Raw genomic sequence first — 22,859 nt, 5'->3', positions numbered from 1 at the left:
TAATTAATGAAGGTGTAAGGAGTGTAAATTGTGAAATGTTTTATCTAAACAGGGTCTGTTTTTTAAATGGAGTCTTTAATCAGGTAATGAAAGTGTCATAATTCGCCTTTTATATTAGGAATGGATGATGGTTTATTTAACTCGACGATACATAATGTATAAATATATACGGTAATTAACAGTTACATTTATAAAACACTAGACTTCCTGTGCAGGTATTCATCAAAGTTCATGAAAGAAATTATTGAGAAGTTAAGAACATATTTGTGAGGACACGGCGATACATACGTTTATATACGTTCGCATGGCCCACTACCAAATCATGTCATAGCTATGCAAATTTCATTCTTTACCTTTGACTGTAAAACGTATGTCAATTTATCTTCACATTGCGCAGTCGAGATGACAACGAAACAAAAGAATTAAGGGCCCGATTAAACCTCATTCCATCAGTAAAATATCTAATTCCATCGAGAAAGAAATGGGAAGGATAGATCATCATCTGATAGCTTGAAGAAGAGCTACCTTTCCTTAGAAAGGAAGTATCCGGAATATACAATGTAAAACTGGGATTAATTATGTATGCAACCAATGTTTCTTCTTGATTCAATTGAGAATTTTTTTTTATTACGCATCACTAATTCTCTCTCATTAAAGAAGTGAAAGGAAAATTAAGTGTAAACGATGGGCCGTGTCCACTTTCTGGCCCTGGCGGTCATCGGTGTTATTTTGTGTTTTCCTGGCGGTGAAGGATTTTCTATGACACGCCAAAGGAACTTTGGTAAGTAATATTAACTTATCTTACCGTCACGTGTCTGGCTCCCAATGTGCTTACATAAATCAAACATCGTGCCATTTATTATACCTCATGTGAAAGTGTTGTTTAGTTTTACCATAATGTATATGAATCATTTCATAACATGACAAAGTTTAATCGTGATTAAATTAGAACGTTTTCGCTGATACATACAACTAATCCACCATCCTCCTGATTGTCTTGCAATACATACATACATACATATATATATATATATATATATATATATATATATATATATATATATACATGCATATATATAGGCCTACACATGCATATATATATATATACATGCATATATATAGGCCTACACATGCATATATATATATATATATATATATATATATTCGTTTTAATTTGATAAAATAATGAATGGATATAGGATAGAAAAAATAATGAATGGATATATTGGATAGATAAAACAATGTATGGATACATTGGATAGATAAAATAATGAATAGATACATTGGATAGATAAAATAATGAATGTATACATTGGATAGATAAAATAATGAATAGATACATTGGATAGATAAAATAATGAATGTATACATTGGATAGATAAAATAATGAATAGATACATTGGATAGATAAAATAATGAATGGATATATTGGATAGATAAAATAATGAATGGATACATTGGATAGATAAAATAATGAATAGATACATTGGATAGATAAAATAATGAATGTATACATTGGATAGATAAAATAATGAATGTATACATTGGATAGATAAAATAATGAATGGATACATTGGATAGATAAAATAATGAATAGATACATTGGATAGATAAAATAATGAATGGATACATTGGATAGATAAAATAATGAATGGATATATCATTTCTTTTTAATAGACGATGTTCTACTCTGATGTAGTTTGCCTTGTAGCACGATTTATTATGTCTCTTCGTTAACATCTTACTTTTGGCCTAGCTGTGGTTTGTCTTGACTTTAGTTGTGACTAATTAATAATTATTCATTTTACCTTCGATCGTTTACGTGTGACGCCCGTTCACTCTCAGGTCTTACATTCGTATTAAAAAAACCGATTAAACATTCACTCCCTGGTAAAAACTGAGGGAGAATTACTAATATTGGAGTCCAATCAATCTAAAGAGAGTCCAAGTAAATGATTAAATTCCAATTCAAGAAGGAAAGGAATCCGAAAAAAGGATTACATCCGTGAATCATAACGAAATCAGTAAAAGTTAATGAGTGCAGATTACAAACCACACATACTGTTTTCATGTTGATCAAATTAGTGAACATTTGTGTGTTTCTGTTTTGTTGTATTACATTATAAAACATATTCACTTGTGCAAAATATCTGCCCCGTATAATGTATGTGCGCTTTTAAGTAAATTTTATCATTTAGAAAAAATAGAAAGAAACAAAACATCACTGCCTCAAACTATAGAGTCGTCTTATTTCATATAGATCCATGAACTTTTTATTACAGCTCATACCATGTGTCTGTACTGTGAACCAAAAACATGTGACAACAAGACGGGGATTTGTGAAAGATGTCTAACTGGGTTCTACGGCGAGAAATGTGAAGAAACATGTCCAAATACCTGCTTAACGTGTGAAAAATCTAATGGAAGGTGTCTGTCTTGCATTGACGGGTGGTTTGGTGAAAATTGCAATTTTGAATGTGTTCACTGCTTTTCTTGTCATAAAGAATCAGGAGCCTGTACATCCTGTCAGCCAAATTTCTGGGGTCCACAGTGTCAGAATGAATGCGAACATAGTTGTCACGTATGTAACATAGACAATGGTGAGTGTATCCACTGTGGTCAGGGGTATTTTGGAGACAATTGTACGAAACAGTGTGGGCATTGCAGACGTGGATTCTGCGACCGACCCACTGGTACCTGTCAGTTTGGTTGTAATGATGGGTTTTACGGGAACTCGTGTGAGAAATCGTGTCCACAAAACTGCATGGTATGCAATCAGACAGACGGCGAGTGCCTGATGTGTCGACCAAAGCTGTGGGGAAGTCAATGTGATTACACATGTCCTTTGAACTGTGACTATTGCGATGTTACTACGGGTGAGTGTTTGGAGTGTGTTGAAGGCTATCACGGAGATAAATGTCAAGAAACGTGTGGACGCTGCGCTGGTCAAATTTGTGAAAAGGATACTGGCTATTGTGAGTATGGTTGCGAGGATGGATGGTTTGGGGGTAATTGTAAGCAGATGTGCAATCAGAATTGTTCAAAATGTACGACAAAAGACGAATGCATGGTGTGCATTCCCGGGCTTGCTGGAAGCAGTTGTGACATCAAGTGTCCAGAAATCTGTACCGCATGTTCCCAAGATATGATATCTGGCGAGATCGTCTGTAGTGAATGTGCTTCAGGTTTTACTCAGCCTCAGAAAAACTGTTCATGTACAATGTCCAAATGTACTAAACGCCCTAGATTGGCGCAAATTTGGGGAGGTAACCGTTGTGAAGAATGTGAAGCTGATTCTGGATGGTATTTATCGCAGGGTTCTTGTTGTCCATGTAAACACTGTGCTGGTGGAAATCAGTTTTGTGCAAGCAATGGAACATGTCTCAATGGTTGTGAACCTCACTACTATCCAAAAGACCAAGGATGTGACGTGTTTTGCGATTTGGAACACTGTATTTGGTGCGAACCCTTTTTTGGATATGGAAAAGTATGCGTGGGATGTGAAACTGGGTACTTTCTTGAAAACGATGGTTTTTGTTATTCTTGTAGCGAACATTGCAAAGGTGGATCAACAAAGTGTCATACAACAACAGGTTCGTGTGTCGATGGATGTAAAGACGGGTGGTTTGGAGATCGTTGTGACTCCACTTGTCATGATGAACACTGTGCAGAATGCGACAATATTGGAAATACATGTTTGACTTGCATGGACGGTTATTACGGTGAACATTGTTTAAAACATTGTCCAACTAATTGTACAAAATGTTCCAGAGACACAGGATTTTGTCTGGAGTGTGAAAAAGGCCGATTTTCGGAGAGTTGTACAAAGACATGTCCCAATTGCTTAAATAAAGAGTGCGATATTTCCGGAAAATGTTCATATGGCTGTAAGGAAGGGTGGTTCGGAACCCATTGTGACAAAAAGTGTATGGAGGGATGCTCAAAGTGTAGTGAGCTTGAAACATGTGATGAGTGTTACATTGAAGCTGCGCTGTTGAATGGCAAATGTTATAGCCCCTGTAGTAGATGCATTCATCAGAAATGCACAACTAATGGAGCGTGTAAGCTTGGCTGTGTTGACGGATGGCATGGAGAGAAATGCGACCGCCCTTGTCTCATGGAATGCTCAAAATGTACCTCTAATGACTCGTGCACATCTTGTTTAAGGGGATTTAAATGGGAAGGAAACAGGTGTGTATCCACTTGTGAAAATTGCGTAGAACAGCAATGTTCAGCGGATGGATTGTGTGATAAAGGCTGTAAAGAGGGCTGGTTTGGCAAAAAATGCATAGAGAAATGTGTTGAAGGTTGTATTTCATGTTCAGACGGTTTTAACTGTGAGAGGTGCTTAAGTGGGTATCAATTGTCGGGAAACAAATGCATTATTGGCTGCAATTTCTGTATTGAGGAAGATTGTGATTTACAAGGGAATTGTCGATTAGGTTGCAAAGACGGTTATTTTGGTTCCCAGTGTAAGAATTCATGCATGAAGGGTTGTCAAGTTTGTGACTCTGTGGAGAGCTGCACTGTTTGTTCTCACGGATTCCATCTCGTTAACAACAAATGTGAGGCATCTTGTACAAATTGTGTAGGTAAAGTATGCGACGTAAACGATGTATGTTCTTCTGGTTGTGTAGGGGGTTGGTTTGGAAAGCGATGTGACCAAAAATGCAATGATAATTGCGCTACTTGCAACTCAAATGTTTGTTTGAAATGCAATATCGGGTATGATTTAAAGGATGGACGTTGTATTAAAGTTTGTGGAAACTGTGTTAATACAGAATGTAATACCAACAAAGATTGTGAATTGGGTTGTAATTGTAAGAAATGTGGAGCCAGTACAAATGGTATACCCAGATGTACAGAATGTCAACAGTCGCACAAGATTCCTGAGAAAATGTGTTCTTGTACGGACAATATGTGTATAAAGTTTTCAGGAATCCTGGACCGTCAAGAATGCAAACAGTGCAGCAAGGACTGGTACGTTCATTCTGGGACATGCTGTCCGTGCTCCCACTGTCGGGATGGATCTTGCAACAGCACTGGTTATTGTCAACATGGGTGTGAAGATGGCTGGTATCCCATAAATGCTGGTTGTGACCTTCCTTGTGGGGAAAACTGCATTTCATGTAAACAAGGTTCAATGCCCAATGTTCCATTCTGTACAAGATGCAAAGAGGGATATCACGCTAAATATGGTGCGTGTCAAAAGTGTAGCAGTACGTGCAAGAACAACGCGTGTGAAGAATCGACAGCTCAGTGTCTGGAAGGTTGTGTTGAGGGATGGACAGACTTACTATGCAATGTTCCAAAGGATGGAACAAAAATACCAACCACAGAATGCGAGGGATCGTGTCTGACATGTAATTCTGCAACAAAACAGTGCAGTTCCTGCATTGCTGGAATGTGGGGCAAAAACTGCCACCAAAAATGTCCCTCAGAATGTAACGGCTGTGACCAACAAACTGGACAGTGTATGGTTGTGTGTAGCAAATATTGTAATAAGAATGCAAATTCGCTTTCGTGTCACAATATCACGGGGGCGTGCTTACAAGGCTGTGAGGATGGGTGGTATGGTGACCAATGCCAGAACAGGTGCTCGCCTAACTGTGTAGAGGGAGTCTGTGAACGAACGTTGGGACACTGTGTCAAAGGCTGCGCTCCAGGATGGAAAGGAAGCACTTGTATAGGTAAATCAATACATACATGTACTTAAAAGATCAGATACAGCTGTCACAATTGAAGTAGATCTAATAAGAAATAAATGTCATCTCTGGAAATACTTGAGACGCACTTCATGACAAGTATGCCGATGTGAAGCCTTGCAGTTCTTTCATTACCCCCATGTATTTTCAAAAATTAAGTTTATTTTGTATATTTATATCCTACTTTCATTTTTGGTGGAATTTTATACGAACTATGTATATTTATCAAAAGTCATACACAGTGTTCACAAATGAAATGCATTTATGAGGAAATCGCTATGTTACTAGTACTATCATTGCAATTTATAGAAATATGAAAGGCAAATACATTGGAAATGTAATTACACGATTTAATCGATTCCAATCACTTAATAATCTGATGTGGTATAAAACTAATAGCGTAAAAATTGAGTAAAAAGGCTGCCTTCCTGGATTGATAGGCAACACTTTCAGTGGAACATGTAAATTATTGCGCATCATAATATCACAGTTAACAATTAGTATTGATATGTACACGTTATCTTCAATCAATAACAATTTATGAAAAACAATGAAATAGCAAAGTTTTAAAATGAATATCGGGGAACAAGGCACAGGAAAAGTCTACTGCTTTCAATATACACTGTATATGTATATACAAAACATAAAGAGTTATATATATAAAGATATTAATATATAAAAAAGAAAATAGACACTTTTAAACCTTGATATATATATTTCTAAAAATCTCTAGAAATATATTCTGCTTGCCATAGATAATCAACTAACATTTGTAATAATCATTTTGCATTTTAATTTCCTAATCCGTCATCCCCGATACATTGTTACGTACAGCTGTATATATGTAACAAAGAACAATAACACGTTTTCAAAAACCAAAACAATAAACAATTATTCCACACCTTTTTTGTATAACCTTTAGCTTTTAAGAGAATCCTTGTCAATTTTCTCAATCATCAAAGCTGTTTTCTCTACAAGCTGTTAGTTATTAGTCGATCGTTTTGATGTCGTACTGCAATATCCTATCAAAGACTTGTACACATATACAAATAGTATACACACTTCTTGTTCTATGTAGTCATCAATATTCTTACTTTTAGCAGAATAACTATAAACAGAAATACTTACAAGTAATTTATATATATATATATATATATATATATATATATATAATATATATATATATATATATATAAGTTCCTATCCAAAAGTGTAATATACTGAAACAAAGCAGTTACATGTATAACATAATGTAACAAAACAATAATAAATGAAACAAAAACCAGGGCTGCAGGAGTATTTCAAAACTTCCTGTAATCTTTTCCGACATGCATGTTTTGAAATAAGAATTATCACGACCTTTCATCTGATTTCAGAATCCAGCAGGACAACAGCCATGCCCAGTATGGGCATGATTGCTGGGGCAGTGGTGGCTGCCATAGTAGTCGTTGCAATTATTATTTTATCAACGTATATTTTCTGCAGGTAAGCCCTATCGCACATCGTGTTTATGAATTTGAACAATCACATAGTAGGAAACATCTCTAAAATTCCTAACAAGATATATAATAGAAATTTGCTTTTACTTTCAATATTAAGTTCATCATGTCGAATATTGAATATTGTTTCTTTACATGTAAAATATATTAAAAACGCAATACAAAACTTTACCGTATCGTCAAAGATGATAAAGTTATACCCGGTAAAATCTTTAAATAAAAGAATATCGAATGCAACACAGCGGTTATGCACTTCAACTGAGGGTACAATTAAGTACGTATAACTTACTGTAACAAGAGTTCCGCAAACGGTACATAACACACCCGTGAAAATGCTTACAGAGGGTTTTTCTTAAGCCATAATTTGTAGAACTTTGCTTCAGGTAGTATCATCCATCATCAGGTTGTGACATACTTTACGTAATTTGAATAAAGGGTCTTAGTTTAAAACTGTGACAGGGGGTAAATAGACAAACCAAGAGTTTTGTGTGTAAAATATTTCCCAAATTTCGACCAAATTCAACAACCTGTAAATATTCAAAATGTCAACGAAAATTGAAAATAGTTGAGAATCAAAATTCTTGCACTATGCACGTCTTCAAGTTAGTTCCAAATACCCTTGCTTCTAAACTTTGAGAGGAGTTAAAAGGAAAGCCATGTTCTTTATTTAATATAATATTTGCTGAAAATAGACTGAGTTCAACAATCTGTAATTTTTTAGAATATGAAGAAAACCAAAATCCTCGCCACGTGCACGTCTTCCATACCCAAACAAATACTCTTTAAAATAAGTGGGTCCTCATTTAAAAACTGTGGAAGGAAAAACAGACAAATCATCTACTCTCTATGTAATAATTCCTTAAAATTGACTAAGTTCAATAACTTGTAATTTTCTCAAAAAATGAAGAAAATCAAAATCCTTGTCACAAGCACACCTTCAATATCCATATAAACACTCTGTAAAATCAGAAGGTTTTCACTTGAAAACTGTGGGTGGAGTTAACCGAACAAATCGTGCACTCTTTTGGTAAGATTTCCTCAAAACAAAAGTTCAACAACCTGTAATTTTCTCAAAAATCAAAATCCTTGCCTTATGCATATTTTCAATATCCATACTAACACTCTGTAAAACAAGATGGTTCTCACTTGAAAATTGTGGGAGGAGTTCGCCGGACAAATTATGTACCCTTCATATAACAATAATTTTCAAATAAAGGGGCAAAACTCCTGCAAGAGAGGTCGAAATGGATCAAAATTGCATCCTGATCTAGAGTAATCCACAAAGAAGCTATATAGCAAGTTCCAGCTTGATATGTGACAGAGAAATGAAATTAGAAACAGAAAACTCCGCACAGACGGATGGACAGACGAACGTATATACAGACATCGCTATACCTAAAGATGGGCTTATAAAAACAGAAGAATTCGATGCACTTGATATTTCTGTGAACTTTATTGTAAAGGTCAAATTTGCTATAAGTAAACCTGATATGATATTTCTTTATCAATTAACTTGACGTGAAATCATAATGAAAAGTTCAGCAGCATAACTTTCAGAATTAAAGATGTAATCTACCGGTACTGAATTTCTTATTGTGGAGAAGGAACAAACATTGTCCTACCATTTGTGTAGAACTGTCATTTACAAGGAAACAAGGAAGAAAACAATCAAAATTGTATTCATAATGCTAAAACACACCTTTATGAGTGAATGTGATTTCTTATTTACAAGTTATCTTAAGTAAACCTGACGAGGCATATCATCTGACAATGACCCAGAAATAATATTAATAAAACCGGTCTGCACAAGGTATTTCCCAGCTAAAAATATATACAACATATCATAATGAACATGATTTTCACACATCAAAATATTTTTTCCGAGATGAAGTGTCATATAAGCCAATGCAAAAGTATATCTCTACTGTAATTGTAAAAAGTCATAATCTGGATTAACTTGTCAAGGAGCTTTTGTTTGTAATATCATAATTGTTATATATTTCAGGTGTAAGAAAAAGAAGAGGCTAGAAAAAGAGGATGATGTATTTACAGAGAGTTCTTATCCGTCAATTTCAAATAATGGATTTATCTTAGATTCTGTGATGTAGCGTTATACAAGTAATACTATCCCTGTATATACTGTTTTATATTACATGTTGGTATGATGTAAAGAAATAGAAAATAAACCAAATAGTACACGTGTACCTACCCACCATAAGTAACTTGACACATGGACGCTCATTGTAAACCATACAAGAGGCCCATGAGCCTAGAATCGCTCTTCTGATACATTGTAGAACAGGCAAAAATTCTCACTAATCAAGATTCATCAATTAACAAAGTTTGATGATGTTAAGTCAAATAGTACCTGAAATTTAAATGTAACTGTCCAAAAGTAGGTCACAGTGACCTACTTTTGGTTGACACACTGAAGACTCAAGATGCATCAACTGACAAGTCAAATAGTATTCAAATATAGCCGTTAAATTCCTAAAGAAGGCCACAGTGACCTACTTTTTGGTCGACACACTCCAAAGACTCAAGATGCATCAACTGACAAAGTTTGATAATTGAAGTTAAATAGTATCTGAAATATTCAGATATAAACGTCAAATTCTAAAAGTAGGTCACAGTGACCTACTCTTTGGTTGACACACTCTGAAGACTCAAGACCCATCAACTGACAAAGTTTGATGATTGTAAGTCAAATAGTATCTGAAATATTCAAATATAGCCGTCAAAATCCAAAAATAGGTCACGGTGACCTACTTTTTAGTCAACACACTCTGACGACTCAACATGCATCAACTGACAAAGTTTGATAATTGTAAGTCAAATAGTATCTGAAATATTAAAATATAGCCGTCAAATTCCAAAAGTAGGTCAGTGACCTACTTTTTGGTCAACAAACTATGAAGACTCAAGATGCATAAACTGACAAAGTTTGATGATCCTAGCTTTCATAGTGTCCAAAATATGCATCTAAAATTGAAAATGTGAAATTTGAATGTCTGCAAAATTCAAAAGTAGGTCACTGTGACCTACTTTTTTTTTTTTATAAATATGTTTTGAGGCCTCTAGACGCATCAACTTACAAGGTTTGATGATTCTAAACCTCTCAGTATCTGAAATAACAACCTAAAATGTATTCATAAATGATTAGCCATAAAATTCAGAAAGTAGGTCGTGGTGGCATACTTTTCACATGACGCAGTTCAAGGTCCCATGATCCATCAACTGACAACTTTTGATGATCATAGGCTCAAAAGTGTCCAAGATATGCATCAAAATCCATTTAATAATAATTACCTGCGAAATTCAAAAAGTAGGTCACCATGACCTACTTTTCAGACAACATGATATTAGGTCCTAAGATACATCAACTGACAAAATTTGATGATCCTAGTCCTTATACTAAGCAAAATATCAAAGTTTTAACAAAACAAAATTTAAGGTCAACTTTGAAGTGACCTTGAGACCGCACCCTTTGCCCCAGGATGATGCCTTGAACAATTTTTTTTATTTACAACCTATCCTCATCCTTATGCATAAGTTTGGTGATAATTTGCCCAGTGATTCTTGAGAAGATTTTTTAGCAACCACTACTTTTGTTTGCATTTTCCTAATTATCTCCCCTTGTTAAAGGGTCACAACCCTAATTTTAGTACGAATGAAAGCCCTTGGGCCAAGGATACCCTGTGACAAATTTGACAACAATTGGCCAAGGGGTTCTTGAGATATAGCCCTTTTTCCAAAAAGTTGACGCACTCCGCACGCCAGACATATGATTAGCTCTTTGAGCCTTCGGCTCAGGAGAGCTAAAAATACTGGTAACATGTTTGTAGACATAGGCACATGTACAACTATGTACCACAGAACACTACATGTAATTTGCATTACAGCTATTCCCTCCCCCCCAAAAAAAACTTCACATGAATCAATATATCATTACTCCTGGATTTCTAACCTGTCATCATCCAAATTCACTGTATTTACATTTTTATCTATCAGGTATACACTAGTTTACTATAGAGAAAGTTTCATGAAATGTCTGTAAATTATACTTTCTATTAATGCGTTACTTGTATGCTTTGTACAACTCTTTAAAAATCCAGAGAAACATGAACACTGTATGTTTAGTTGAAAAAAGTCAGTCATCAATGTGTCGTAGTTACTGTTAGAGGTTGATTAATATGATGCACTGAGGATTTCATCCAGTAATATTTTCTTATGTTTTATAGATAAAGAAGTTTTACAAAGAAATATTTTAAGTTCTACAAGATCTGTTCATTGAATTTGCTGAGATGCAGTGGTTAAAATGTTTCCTTCATGGCCAGAAGGTCATAGGTTGAGCTTCATATGTACCCTGGCTGTGTCAGAGTGATTCCACAAGCACCTTAAGTATCAATACTCCCCCCCCCCCCTTTCTGAATTTTGTTCTATGGCAATTTCTCTGAAATGTGTGGATTCCCTGTCTATCTCATACCAATTTCGATTTATGTAATCGTTTCACTTTTTGTAAGCTTTAGAGATTGGCCTTCTTCCAGTATAAAAAAAAATTCAGAAAGAGGTAGGTGTGTGTGTGTGTGTGTGTGTGTGTTAGTTTCCACACTTCAGGTGCTGGTGAATGATTGCTCATTCAGAAAAGGGTCACAGGTCCTTCGGATGAGATCTTAATAACCAAAGTCATGATTGGCATTGACTGTTTAATGAAGTAGTAAATTCCTCTGAACTTGATTTCTAACTATGACCTTGACCTTACTCTGCACGTACCTGGTAGGCCTCAGTAGTGTACTGTTGTATGTACATGTATTTGTGAAAGTAGGCTGAATAATTTAAATATGAAATCTGTGTCTTGTTTTGATAATAACTTGTTTAAACAATATTTCATTCACAAAATGAATGGGATTGGGCAGCAGACAGTCTATTTTAGCTTTCTTCCTTATTGTTGATAACTTGTGGTCAAAGTCAAAGTTGCAATAAGAAAAGCAAATAAGACAAAAATGATGCATCCAAAATCAAAAGGGCATGGAATGTATAGAGAAATTTAAAAAACATCCTGTATCAACCCAACCCCCATTTAGAAAGCTGAAGGTCATGAGCTGGTATTGGTCAAGGAATAAAGCTACTTAAAATGCAGATTTTCTAATGTGGTGTTTATTATATATCTAAAGTGGAGGACCTTGAAATCTTGAACTACTTAGATCTATCCAAAATATTCATATCTAGTTATCAGACATCCAAAAATTACTTTGCTAAACATCACTCTGATTCCATGCACAAGTACTCTGAATTTGAAATAAAAAATATGCTGGAGTTCCTTATTGACAATATCTTAATGGTCTATGGTGATCAGGTCTTCCAACAGTCTGTTAAGAATTCCCATGGGCACGAATTGTGCTCCTTTGTTAGCTGACCCGTTTTTACATTCTTATGAAGCAGAATTTATTCAAAAACTACATGAGAAGAAGAACTCTTGCTGTGGCCTTCAATTCGACATTTAGATATATTGACAACATTTTGTCTATTACATGCAACAATAATAATCTTCATTCATATGTTGATTCAATATAGCCCTGTGAACTCCAAATAAAAGACACCACTGAGTCATCCACTTCTGCTTCATACTTAATAGATATTTATTAACTGAAATCTAACAACTCAACTTTATGATAAACAGGATGATTTCAGCTTCTCCATTGTCAACTGCTTATATTCATGTAGCAATAATCCATTATCACCTGCATATGGTGTGTTTATATCTCAACTGATTCGATACGCAAGAGCTTATTCTAGTTTGCCAATACAACCCATCATTGGATCAAATGCTGTCTTGACTTGTTTCATACTGACTGCTAGGCCGTTCTTGGCACACTGATTTTGACTAAGGATAACTCTGTTTACCTGACCAAGATATAGGGCTCATGGAGGGTGCGACTGGTCAACAGGGGATGCTTACTCTTCCTGGGCACCTGATCCCACCTCTGGTATATCTACATGTAGGTAGGGATCCGTGCTTGCCCAACTCTCTATTCTGTATTGCTTAAAGGAGTTAAGAGATTGATCACTGTTCATTATCTTCGCCTTTCATATGTACATGTATATGTTGTATGCTTACAGTCCAAATTTTCAGATATGTATAATGACAATTAATGATGACATAATACTAGCTCTATGATGTTCATCACTTTCTAATGATGTGAGGAAAGACTGTTATAGAGTTATAATAAATAATAATCATATTTCTTCAGCAAGTTCAAACTTTGTTTAAATGCAACGATTATGATTGCTAAAACCTATAATGGAAGATGAATTCTGAACGAAAATGACAATGATACTTCAAATTGAGGCGTGATAAAAGGGAGGGGTGATAAACAGTGCATGTATGTAATAAAATCACATGTTTATAATCATACGTGGAGTTGAGGATCCCTGAATTGTGTAACAAAATCAACATATAAATAAATAATATGTATAATAGGATATGCAACATGAATTTAAAAGTAAAAAGGAAATAAACAATGGAGGTGCATAAATAACCAAACTTAACATAATACTAAAAATGTGAATCTAAACATCCAGTCATTTTTAAAACATCAGATCATACACAGCCATGGTAATATTTGCATAATCTAAAAAATACATTAAGAAATGTATAAAATATGTCAGTACTTTAAACACTGCAAACAACATGCCGAAAACTGTCAAAATTATGAGAATGGCTGTAATTAGAATGAGGGCTAGGCATATCATCTGTGAGCTGCTGATTGCTGAGATGTCAGTCCGTGGTCGACGTGGAGGATGGCGAGAAGCAGTGGGTAGGGGGTACTTTCGGTTTGAACAAATCTTTTGTTCCTTTCTTAACCTGTTCCTGTAATGTTCTGGATATAGATCTTTCATTTGGGTCTCCAGCTCTAAAATCAATATATCAACATGCAAAACCTGTTATAAATGGAGAATGGAGGCCATGAAAAATTATTTTGAAATTTAAAACTTAAAAAGATTACTATATTTAGTAAAAGGTGGTTTTAGCAGAAAGTAATCAGGAAAAAATTAAAACCCCAGAAAGATCTAAATTTGTCATTGACAGCCACAAGATTACCCTAATAAGCTAACAAACTAGGCAATGAAAATAAACAGATAAAAAACATGCCACAAATATTGATTTTTCCATCTATGATTTGACAATGTGGCATTTATCCTTAATACAGTGCAAACCAGTGCACATTTAAGTACAATATACATTCAAAGCTTTGTGATCTCCAACTTGATGGGGTTGTGAAAAAACTTCTGAGATATCCAAGGGTTCGAGATATTGAGATTTAAATACATAAAGAAAATGTAGTTGGGACTTTCAACTCACTTTGACATATCCATGGTATTCAAGATATTGATATTCGAGATACTATTCTTGGCATATTGATTTTGACTACGGATTACTCCATCTACCTGATCAAGATATAGGGCTCACGGCGGTTGTGATCGGTCAAGAGGGGATGCTTAATCCTCCTAGAAACCTGATTCCACCTCTGGTATGTCCAGGGATCTGTGTTTGCCCAACTCTTTAGTTTGTATTCTTTATAGGAGTTTGATTAATCACTGTTCGTTATCTTCACCTTTCATACCAAAGTTTAACTGTATTTCACAAGTGTACGATATTTACATCTGTAAAGTAATACAAACCTCTGTCAGTATTACAACATGTTATAACAGCCCTACACATGGGACACTGTGTACGATAGCGCTTTCCACTAGCCAGTCTTCGGAGACAGGGTTCGCAGTATTTGTGATTACAGGGACGACAGATCATAGGGCGACAGTAGAGATCAAGACACACTGCACAGCAATGATCCTCGGACACTGTTGATTCCACGGAAAGATCCTAGAGAGAAGTTTATAAAAAATCTACATCATCTTTACATCAGTCACTCATTCAAGGCTTTACAGTATGAAATATTATCAATACATGAAATAAGATGAAATTTATTCACTACAAACCAAACAGAACAAACTGAAGACATACCCATTCTGACATGTGAAAATTCTCCTCCACAGCCTCTTTTTCATGAACAGATTCTCTTACACCAGCTTCATTTTCTTTTACAGCCTCTTGTTCTAATGCTTCAAATCTATTTCTACATACAGGTAATTGTTGTTCCTCAAGATCTTCAGGTAGCAACAATTTTCTCTTCCGTAGTCTCCTGTGTCTTAAGCTTCTCCCTGACATTGAAATTTCTAACTGTATATATTAGTTGTTATGTGCCACTTTATGATGTTTTGATTACTAGGAAAAAATCCCAATACTTTCCTAAAATATCATGTTCACCATAATTGTATTATTACATAAATGTACATGTATTGCAGTTTCCTTATTTCCATATGTTGCAATTGTGAGAAACTTTGCCAGAATTATTAAAAAAAAAAAGTCAAAGTTTTTATTGTACAGTTTCAAATATTCTTGAAAAGACTGTATACTTTTGTTGGTTTGAAGAAAACCCTTTTAGTCTTCACATGTAGTTCCTGAAAATCTACATTAGAGACAAAATGTCTGATCTACTCTTAATACAATCATCCATTACATCAGAATCACTCAACATTACCATAACTGACAATCCTGACCATAATGAAACATACCGTGCACATTTCTACTAATGAAATATACTAGAGACATCACTTACTGTTTTGTGAACATGGGACTTATATCCACTAATCAGCAGGGATTGGATTTTTATCATAATTAGTTTTTGGAGTGCTTTCACTTGAAATTTATAAATTATATTAATGGTTTCATCAAGACAGAACTAATGAAAAGTGAAAAAGAAAATAATTGTACACTAACTTTGAATGAACATTTGTTCACTTCCAGATTCTCTTTCACTTGAACAATCTGCAGTATTTTGATGAGACATGTTACTAACGGCACTGGCAGTGTTGGATATGAAATCAGTAGAGTCCATTTCAGCTGTCTCTGGGGCTTTGGCTCCAACTACTGAGGATGACTGTCCTGGCACAGTATTATTCCTCCTGTGAGGCACTGCCATTCTTTGGCGAAGTACAGCTATGTCTATCAAGTTAATACAAACACACGAGAATATCAGTAAAACTGATGAATGCTCCCCGCATTGCATCTAACCTGACTCACACAATCATTAATAACTGTTGAAATACATGTATCATATATAAGTTATATGTTGAGTGACTTTGACCTTTCCAAAAAGACCTTGAGTGACCTGTGTCTGAGAATCATTTGCCTGTTAATTATGTTTGTGATTTATCAACAACTGTTAAAGTAAGGAACTTTTTCCTTATATACAGTATGTATTCTGAATGACCTCGTTCTTTCCAAAATGACCTTAACAGACCTTGGTCCTAAAGATCAATACCTTCAAAGAAAAGGTATATGTTCAGAGCATCTTTGTGTGTTATATCTAGTACAGATTGTAGCTATCAAATATCACAAATTTTACATCACATATCTGTAAAACATGTCCCCCTTCTCCAAATGATAGAAATCCATGTTTTGGAAAAAAACCACCAAACAAACATGGTAACATTTTGACCTGAAAACCAATAGTGGTCATCTACTAACCATGACCACCCTGCCTATGATGTCTGATGACCATTGGGTTAAGGGTTCTTCAGTGATAAGTCACACAATAACTGTGCATACTCAAATGTCTTCAGCAATAAAGAATAATAATAAAATGCTGTGACCTTTGACCTGAACATCAAAAGATAAGTGACCTTCTAGTCTGGATGAACCTGTCTATGAAGTTTAAAGATAGTTTTTACTAAAATCAACTTTTAAAAATTTCCATACTACATGTATTACAATTAAGGACTCCAAATTACAGTTTAATTCTGGATGAAGATGTAACTTGACAGAAATAGTCAGTACTTATGGTCTGCATGCGTGTGTGTGTGTTTATGGACCTTGTGTGTATATAGATGAGGGGAGGGCATGCATGCATGTATTTGCATAAAAGAAAACAAGAAATAGTTTTATTTTGTTCTTGAGAGAATTTTACTTCAATACATGTACTTGATGTTACACGTGTATACCAAACACATTTCTGCACTGTCACCATTTTATCTCGATCATTGATACATCAACTCGCCTTCAATAAAGTGTTTAGCATACAAGTAATCTGTTGACAAATCTATAAACCTTTACTGAATGTGTAAAATAATTTTGAGGTAGCTTACCTTGATTTCCAGTCACTGTTATTTTATCCACTCTACTACACAGAACATGAACAGCAGGCAGCATGAACTGTTCACATGGACACAGTTTTCTAGCAGGGAGGTCAAATGAACCAATTCTTCCCTGGCATTTTGGACAGCATAGCTTGCCTTTAATACCCAAGAACCCCTAGATTCAAAATACTTACATTTTATAAAAATCTAAAGTAAGAACAAAACAATAATACAAACAAACAGTCTAAGGATTTAGTATTTTCATGTACAAATGGCAATTAAAATACATACTGTAAGAGTGTTTATTTACACTGGGGTGGGGGTTAAGTACACAGTTTTGATTTTTCCATATCCAACATTATATGTGGTGGGGAAATATGCAGTAACTGAATGTAATATATATTATATCAACTGTTTATCAATGTACACTTTGGGGAAATTTACCGGCTTATTACGTGACCATGTAATTAAGTGTAAATTTGCCCCATGCGTAAATAACCACTTTTACAGTACTGTTTTGTAAATGTGTCGTTTTGTGTACTGTGAGTCTATTCAGGTTGAAGTGACGTACAGCATGTGCTAAGTTTATCACATCATGACACTGTGTCTTTGTGTAATTGTCCAACAAATGAAATCATGTCATTGATGAACTCTTCATAAGATCAGGGACCTGATAGGGAGTCCAGAAGTCAGAAGTCATCAATTACTTGTTGATTATCAGTCTAAAATTGCATTATGACTAACAAAACACAACCTATCATTTTGTTTTAATATCAATTTAATCAATATGAAGACTTAACTTCCAACATGTTACAGTAAACTGTTCAAGTTATTTCTCTGTAATGAAATTGTATGCTAAGCTGACTTTATTTTCTTTAGTAAATCACTGGATGAAATTACTTCAAAGGCCTGTTCACCTTAACTATTCACACCATATGTACACATTTTGTGGGTCACCAATGTCCTTAGAGTGGTGGATATTTAATTTTCAGGTTTGGCCTAAACTTTGTTTTAGTTTTTGTAACAGACCTACTGTAAATATTCTCTTACATCTGTGTTTGAATGAAAAATAGTCAGGATTCCTAACATCATCTTCATCAGGACTAGAAACTGGAAACCTCCAGTGATGGGACTTTTCATTCGTCTGTGTCAACCTATGTCCATTCTGTCTGATTCCACAATTTCTTTATCAACGTCAGTAATTTTATATTGAAGAAACTCTTTTTGCCAAAACTATAGTGTATACCTTATATAAGTTATATTTTACAGGAATGAAATCAAGAATTGAAAATCAGAGAAAATTCTTTAAATTGAATGATTTGAATTGAATCAGATCAATACATAATTTGAGCACGGATTGTCATTATACCCCTGTCACCTTTTTTCTGTCGAATAATTATTCAGATGCATTTTGCAATCCCCCCTCCATAATTCTTAGAGAAATATTAAACTTGAATATATTAAGTTGAAGAATTTGAGTAATGCACTTAGTATAACTTCATATTTCAGAAAAAAATATGCCATCAGGTTAATCAGGGCAATTATACACTATTAGGACATTATGCCTTCTCACTTTAAAGAAGAGTGTAATATCATTTGAATTTCAATCCCAATCTAAGTTTTAATGAATGAAGATGACCGAAATTTTATATTTGTTAATGACTAAAAAAATCAAAGATTGTTAGTGGTGAGATCTGAGAGAACAAAATTGAAGGTTGAAAATTGGATTTGCTATGACAAAACTGGACAGTCGGCATCTCTGTCACATCATTCATTCCAAACTAGTTACCACGGAAAACAAACAAAATCAACAAAACACCTTCTGTGCAAGGACATGCATTGCATAATTGAAAGTTTTGCCTATGGCATACTAGACCAATTTAGCATTATAAATATTTAATATCCGTGGTCAAATGTGACCTCATCACACGACTTGGTGTAGATTACATGTGACATTCAAATATCTCTATGAACAGTGTTTTGCTTCAAGATTTGAGTACTGTATGAATTATCAAATTTAAAATTAAAACTGCATGTTGGTTTTGAATAAGATGATATTGACCTCATACATGTTACTCGTGTGTTCATATATTCAGATATTTATAATGAGTTTAAAATCTTTAACTTTCCTAAGGAATTATATAAGAATAAAAGTAAAAATAATCACTATAAATGTACTGCAGATTCCTCAATATAGCGAGGACTTTATTATCTCAAAAATTAGCGTGAAGCACCACTGGTCAAATAAAACTACTCACTTTTATTCTCATATTGATGAAATATGTGTAAAAACTCTTGATCAATAGAGTATTAGACCAACTGTGAATTCATGTTCTCACGATTTGACATTTACGAATCATTTTGCGATATTAAGTACTTGCGGAAAATAAGGAATTCACCAGTATATATATGACTGGATATAAAAAAACCACCTCACCTCCCTGATAACCTCAGAAACCCATTGGGGTGTGCTTTGATCTTCATAATTTAAAAACCACTGTGTTGCCAAGGATTTAACTGTGGCAGGACAAACTTCATCTAAAGAAACAGACACAGATTTATTTTTCATTAAATAACAAGCAGAATGATGAGCTATTCAAATTATGTTGTATGTTTTAAAAGTACAAAGAATTTTTTTTTTAAATCTGTTTGATTCATCATAAATCAATATATGTCTATAAGTACAAGTAGAAGTATGAAATAAAGGAAATAATGTTAACATTCAAGTATATTCATTATACTATTTTCATCAGTGAAGTGATAACGTCTCTGCTCTGTACCCTAATTAAATGAAGGACACAAATTTTCCCCAGAACAGACTAAGAGCAAAGAAAAAAAGATGTAAATCTGATACATAATCCTCAAATAAAAATGAGATATTTGTACCTTTCTGGCCGTGTTATAAATCTGATACATAATCCTTAAATAAAAATGAGATATCTGTACCTTTCTGGCCGTGTTCTGTAATGATACAGTCATCAGTAAATAAGTAGTAGCTGCACTTCCTACACCTGTAATGTGTCATCTTCTGAATTCAATCTAAAGACAAATAAAACAATATGGTCCCTGATACAAGTCTACATGTATATTTACATTCGAACTAAACCCCCCCCTCCAAAAAAAAAACAAACCAAATAAAAACAAAACGGTGATGAACCAGAGAAATTAATAGTTACTACTTCAAACAATTTAACAAATCGGAGCACTCAGGAAAATAATTGTATGAGCATTACTGATAATAAATACAAATTTTTAGGGGTAAAAGCCATGACTCAAATTTCTAGCCAGAAATTCAACAGGAAGGAAGAAAATGCAACGGACTAGTCACTAGTTAAGTATTTGTCAATGCCGAGGATCCTGTATCTTTAGTCAAGTACTCTATCAACTGAATTGTTTCATACCTGAAGACACACAATCCAGGATTTTTACTCATGGCAGACATTTTTACTTGTAAGTGATACTGCACCAAAAACTGTGATGAAATGCAACAGGACAGGGAAAATTGCAAATTTAACCCAAGACCCCTGAACCTCCAGTCAAATGCTAACTGGGCTATCCGAGAATCTGAGTGATGCCACATGATGAATAACTTGATCTTTTGGGGGGGTGGGGGGGGGGGGGGGGGTGGGGGGGGGAGTGGTTAGCATATACAATTAGGCCAAAATAGAATGTGTGTTTCTGGTTTTCCAACTTTACTTACCTTTTCGCTGCAGATCCTAGATATTTTATTGATAATATACAAGTTAATGGATTGCCTCACCCTGGGCATTATTGTAGTTGACTGCAATTGACAGATTGATGGAAAAATAACAAATATCATTTAGGCACAGATAACTGGGAGATGCCGAACAAGGGACGTAACTTGTGCAAAGCGTTGATACGTGTATTTGTAATGCATATATTGACCAAAAACAAAATAAAATGTTTTAATGAAATAAAATGTTTTACCTACCTACCGTAATTATTTTGGGAGTGAAATAGGAAACACACATGAATATATTTTATTATTTTGGCCGTACATATATCACTTTGGCAGTAGCAATTTCGATCTACAATAGCTATAACGTTAGTTTTCTAATCAAAACTAAAACTTACCCGAAATCACCACGGACAAAATGTGGTGTCTGGTTGCCAGACTGTAACTAGTATGAATGCATATTGTGATCTAATGAGGACTGGGTAAATAGCCAGACATAAAAATTACGACAGTTACCTTGACTTTGGCCTGTTGTATATTGGCTTACGAAATAGGGCCTCATATATTTATATAGTAGTACTTTATCACTTAGTGACTCTTGGGGCATTAGGCCAACTTTACAAATTCAAATCGGATGTGGGATTTAGAAAGGTAAAATAAAAACTATCTGAATAGCTTTATTATTTCCGGATCAAAATAAGTTAACCTTGCAAATATGTCATGTATATTTGAAAAGTTTGTGTTCTAAGTTATAGCTATTGTTGTATTGTACATGAATGAAATTTCTCTCAAGTTTTGATCACATCTGCTATTATTTTTTGTCTTTGAAAACTCAAGTTAAATATATATGAATTTAGAGTAACAGAGAGCGACCTAATCTCAGCGAGATTCGTCGAGGCTGGATATTTGGACTGACGCCTCTCGGAAGAGGCGTCAGTCCAAATATCCAGCCTTAAGGAATCTCGCTGAGATTAAGAGCGACCTTATCCGCTCTGTTCTCTATCACACATATATAAATATAAATATGTGTGATAGAGAACAGAGCGGATAAGATGCCCCTGTGATTCTTTCCTGGTGTATTTATATATGTGTGATAAAGAACAGAGCGGATTTATAAGATGCCCCTGTGGAGCGAGATTTGTCTAGGCTGAATATTTGGACTGACACCCTTCCGAAGAGGCGTCAGTCCAAATATTCAGCCTCGACGAATCTCGCTGAAATTAAGAGTGACCTAGCTGGCTAATGCCAATCACAAATTGATTTAAAATCTTGTTCATTATATTTGTCAAAACTGTATGTAGCTATTTTTTCAAATACATTTAACAAATGTTCCATTTCTTTGGAGATGAAAGCAAACTTAATCATAATATATATATATATATATATATATATATATATATATATATATATATATATAAATAAATGTGAACGATTTTCATAATCTGCAAGAATGAACTATTATAGTAAAGAACTGATTGCAAGGAATATATACATATATATATATATATATATATATATATATATACATATATATATATATATATAAATGTGAACGATTTTCATAATCTGCAAGAATGAACTATTATAGTAAAGAACTGATTGCAAGGAAAATATAAAAACTTGAGGAAATGGTTTGCTTTACATTAAAGGAGATTTACTACATGTACATCGCCATAATGACCGACTCCTTTTAAAACATGAATGAAAATATAAATATCAGCAATATCAATTTGTCTAATCCTTCTAGATTTAATTGCCTAA

The 22,859-nt window shown here is 34.4% G+C and overlaps 2 protein-coding genes across 3 annotated transcripts; one reads left to right on the top strand and one right to left on the bottom strand.

Annotated features, from left to right (window-relative positions):
- The first annotated feature begins 386 nt into the window (after positions 1 to 386).
- LOC125671590 (multiple epidermal growth factor-like domains protein 6) lies at positions 387 to 11,467 on the top strand. The gene is made up of 4 exons (XM_048907403.2): positions 387 to 781; positions 2,283 to 5,690; positions 7,082 to 7,190; positions 9,210 to 11,467. Exons 1-4 carry the CDS (start codon positions 685 to 687, stop codon positions 9,310 to 9,312), a joined length of 3,717 nt encoding a protein of 1,238 aa, XP_048763360.2. The 5' UTR covers positions 387 to 684; the 3' UTR covers positions 9,313 to 11,467.
- On the bottom strand, positions 8,865 to 21,754 carry LOC125671599 (E3 ubiquitin-protein ligase RNF180-like). Of its 2 annotated transcripts, none has more exons than XM_048907426.2 (8): positions 21,497 to 21,754; positions 20,348 to 20,440; positions 19,839 to 19,939; positions 17,411 to 17,576; positions 16,044 to 16,268; positions 15,228 to 15,424; positions 14,888 to 15,086; positions 8,865 to 14,118 (listed from the first exon to the last, which is right to left on the bottom strand). In XM_048907426.2, exons 2-8 carry the CDS (start codon positions 20,424 to 20,426, stop codon positions 13,793 to 13,795), a joined length of 1,293 nt encoding a protein of 430 aa, XP_048763383.2. In that variant the 5' UTR covers positions 20,427 to 20,440; positions 21,497 to 21,754; the 3' UTR covers positions 8,865 to 13,792. The 2 variants fall into 2 exon arrangements, with proteins under 2 accessions (XP_048763383.2, XP_048763382.2); XM_048907425.2 differs by having other exon boundaries at positions 21,615 to 21,734.
- Between the last annotated feature and the right edge of the window lie 1,105 nt (positions 21,755 to 22,859).

The sequence above is a fragment of the Ostrea edulis genome, chromosome 4, assembly GCF_947568905.1.
Source record: "Ostrea edulis chromosome 4, xbOstEdul1.1, whole genome shotgun sequence".
Classification (NCBI taxonomy): domain Eukaryota; kingdom Metazoa; phylum Mollusca; class Bivalvia; order Ostreida; family Ostreidae; genus Ostrea; species Ostrea edulis.
Note: the sequence above shows the minus strand (reverse complement) of the source record. Positions and strands in the feature narration are given on the sequence as shown.

What these genes read in the sequence shown, in the direction of transcription:
- LOC125671590 (XM_048907403.2), top strand. Translation starts at nt 685, where the DNA reads ATGGGCCGTGTCCACTTTCTGGCCCTGGCGGTCATCGGTGTTATTTTG. An exon ending in GACACGCCAAAGGAACTTTG is followed by an intron (nt 782 to 2,282) that starts GTAAGTAATATT and finishes TTTTTATTACAG; the next exon opens with CTCATACCATGTGTCTGTAC. An exon ending in GAAAGGAAGCACTTGTATAG is followed by an intron (nt 5,691 to 7,081) that starts GTAAATCAATAC and finishes ATCTGATTTCAG; the next exon opens with AATCCAGCAGGACAACAGCC.
- LOC125671599 (XM_048907426.2), bottom strand. Translation starts at nt 20,426, where the DNA reads ATGACACATTACAGGTGTAGGAAGTGCAGCTACTACTTATTTACTGAT. An exon ending in TTTCTGAGGTTATCAGGGAG is followed by an intron (nt 17,577 to 19,838) that starts GTGAGGTGGTTT and finishes TTTTGAATCTAG; the next exon opens with GGGTTCTTGGGTATTAAAGG. An exon ending in TGAACAAATGTTCATTCAAA is followed by an intron (nt 15,425 to 16,043) that starts GTTAGTGTACAA and finishes TTTCAATGTCAG; the next exon opens with GGAGAAGCTTAAGACACAGG.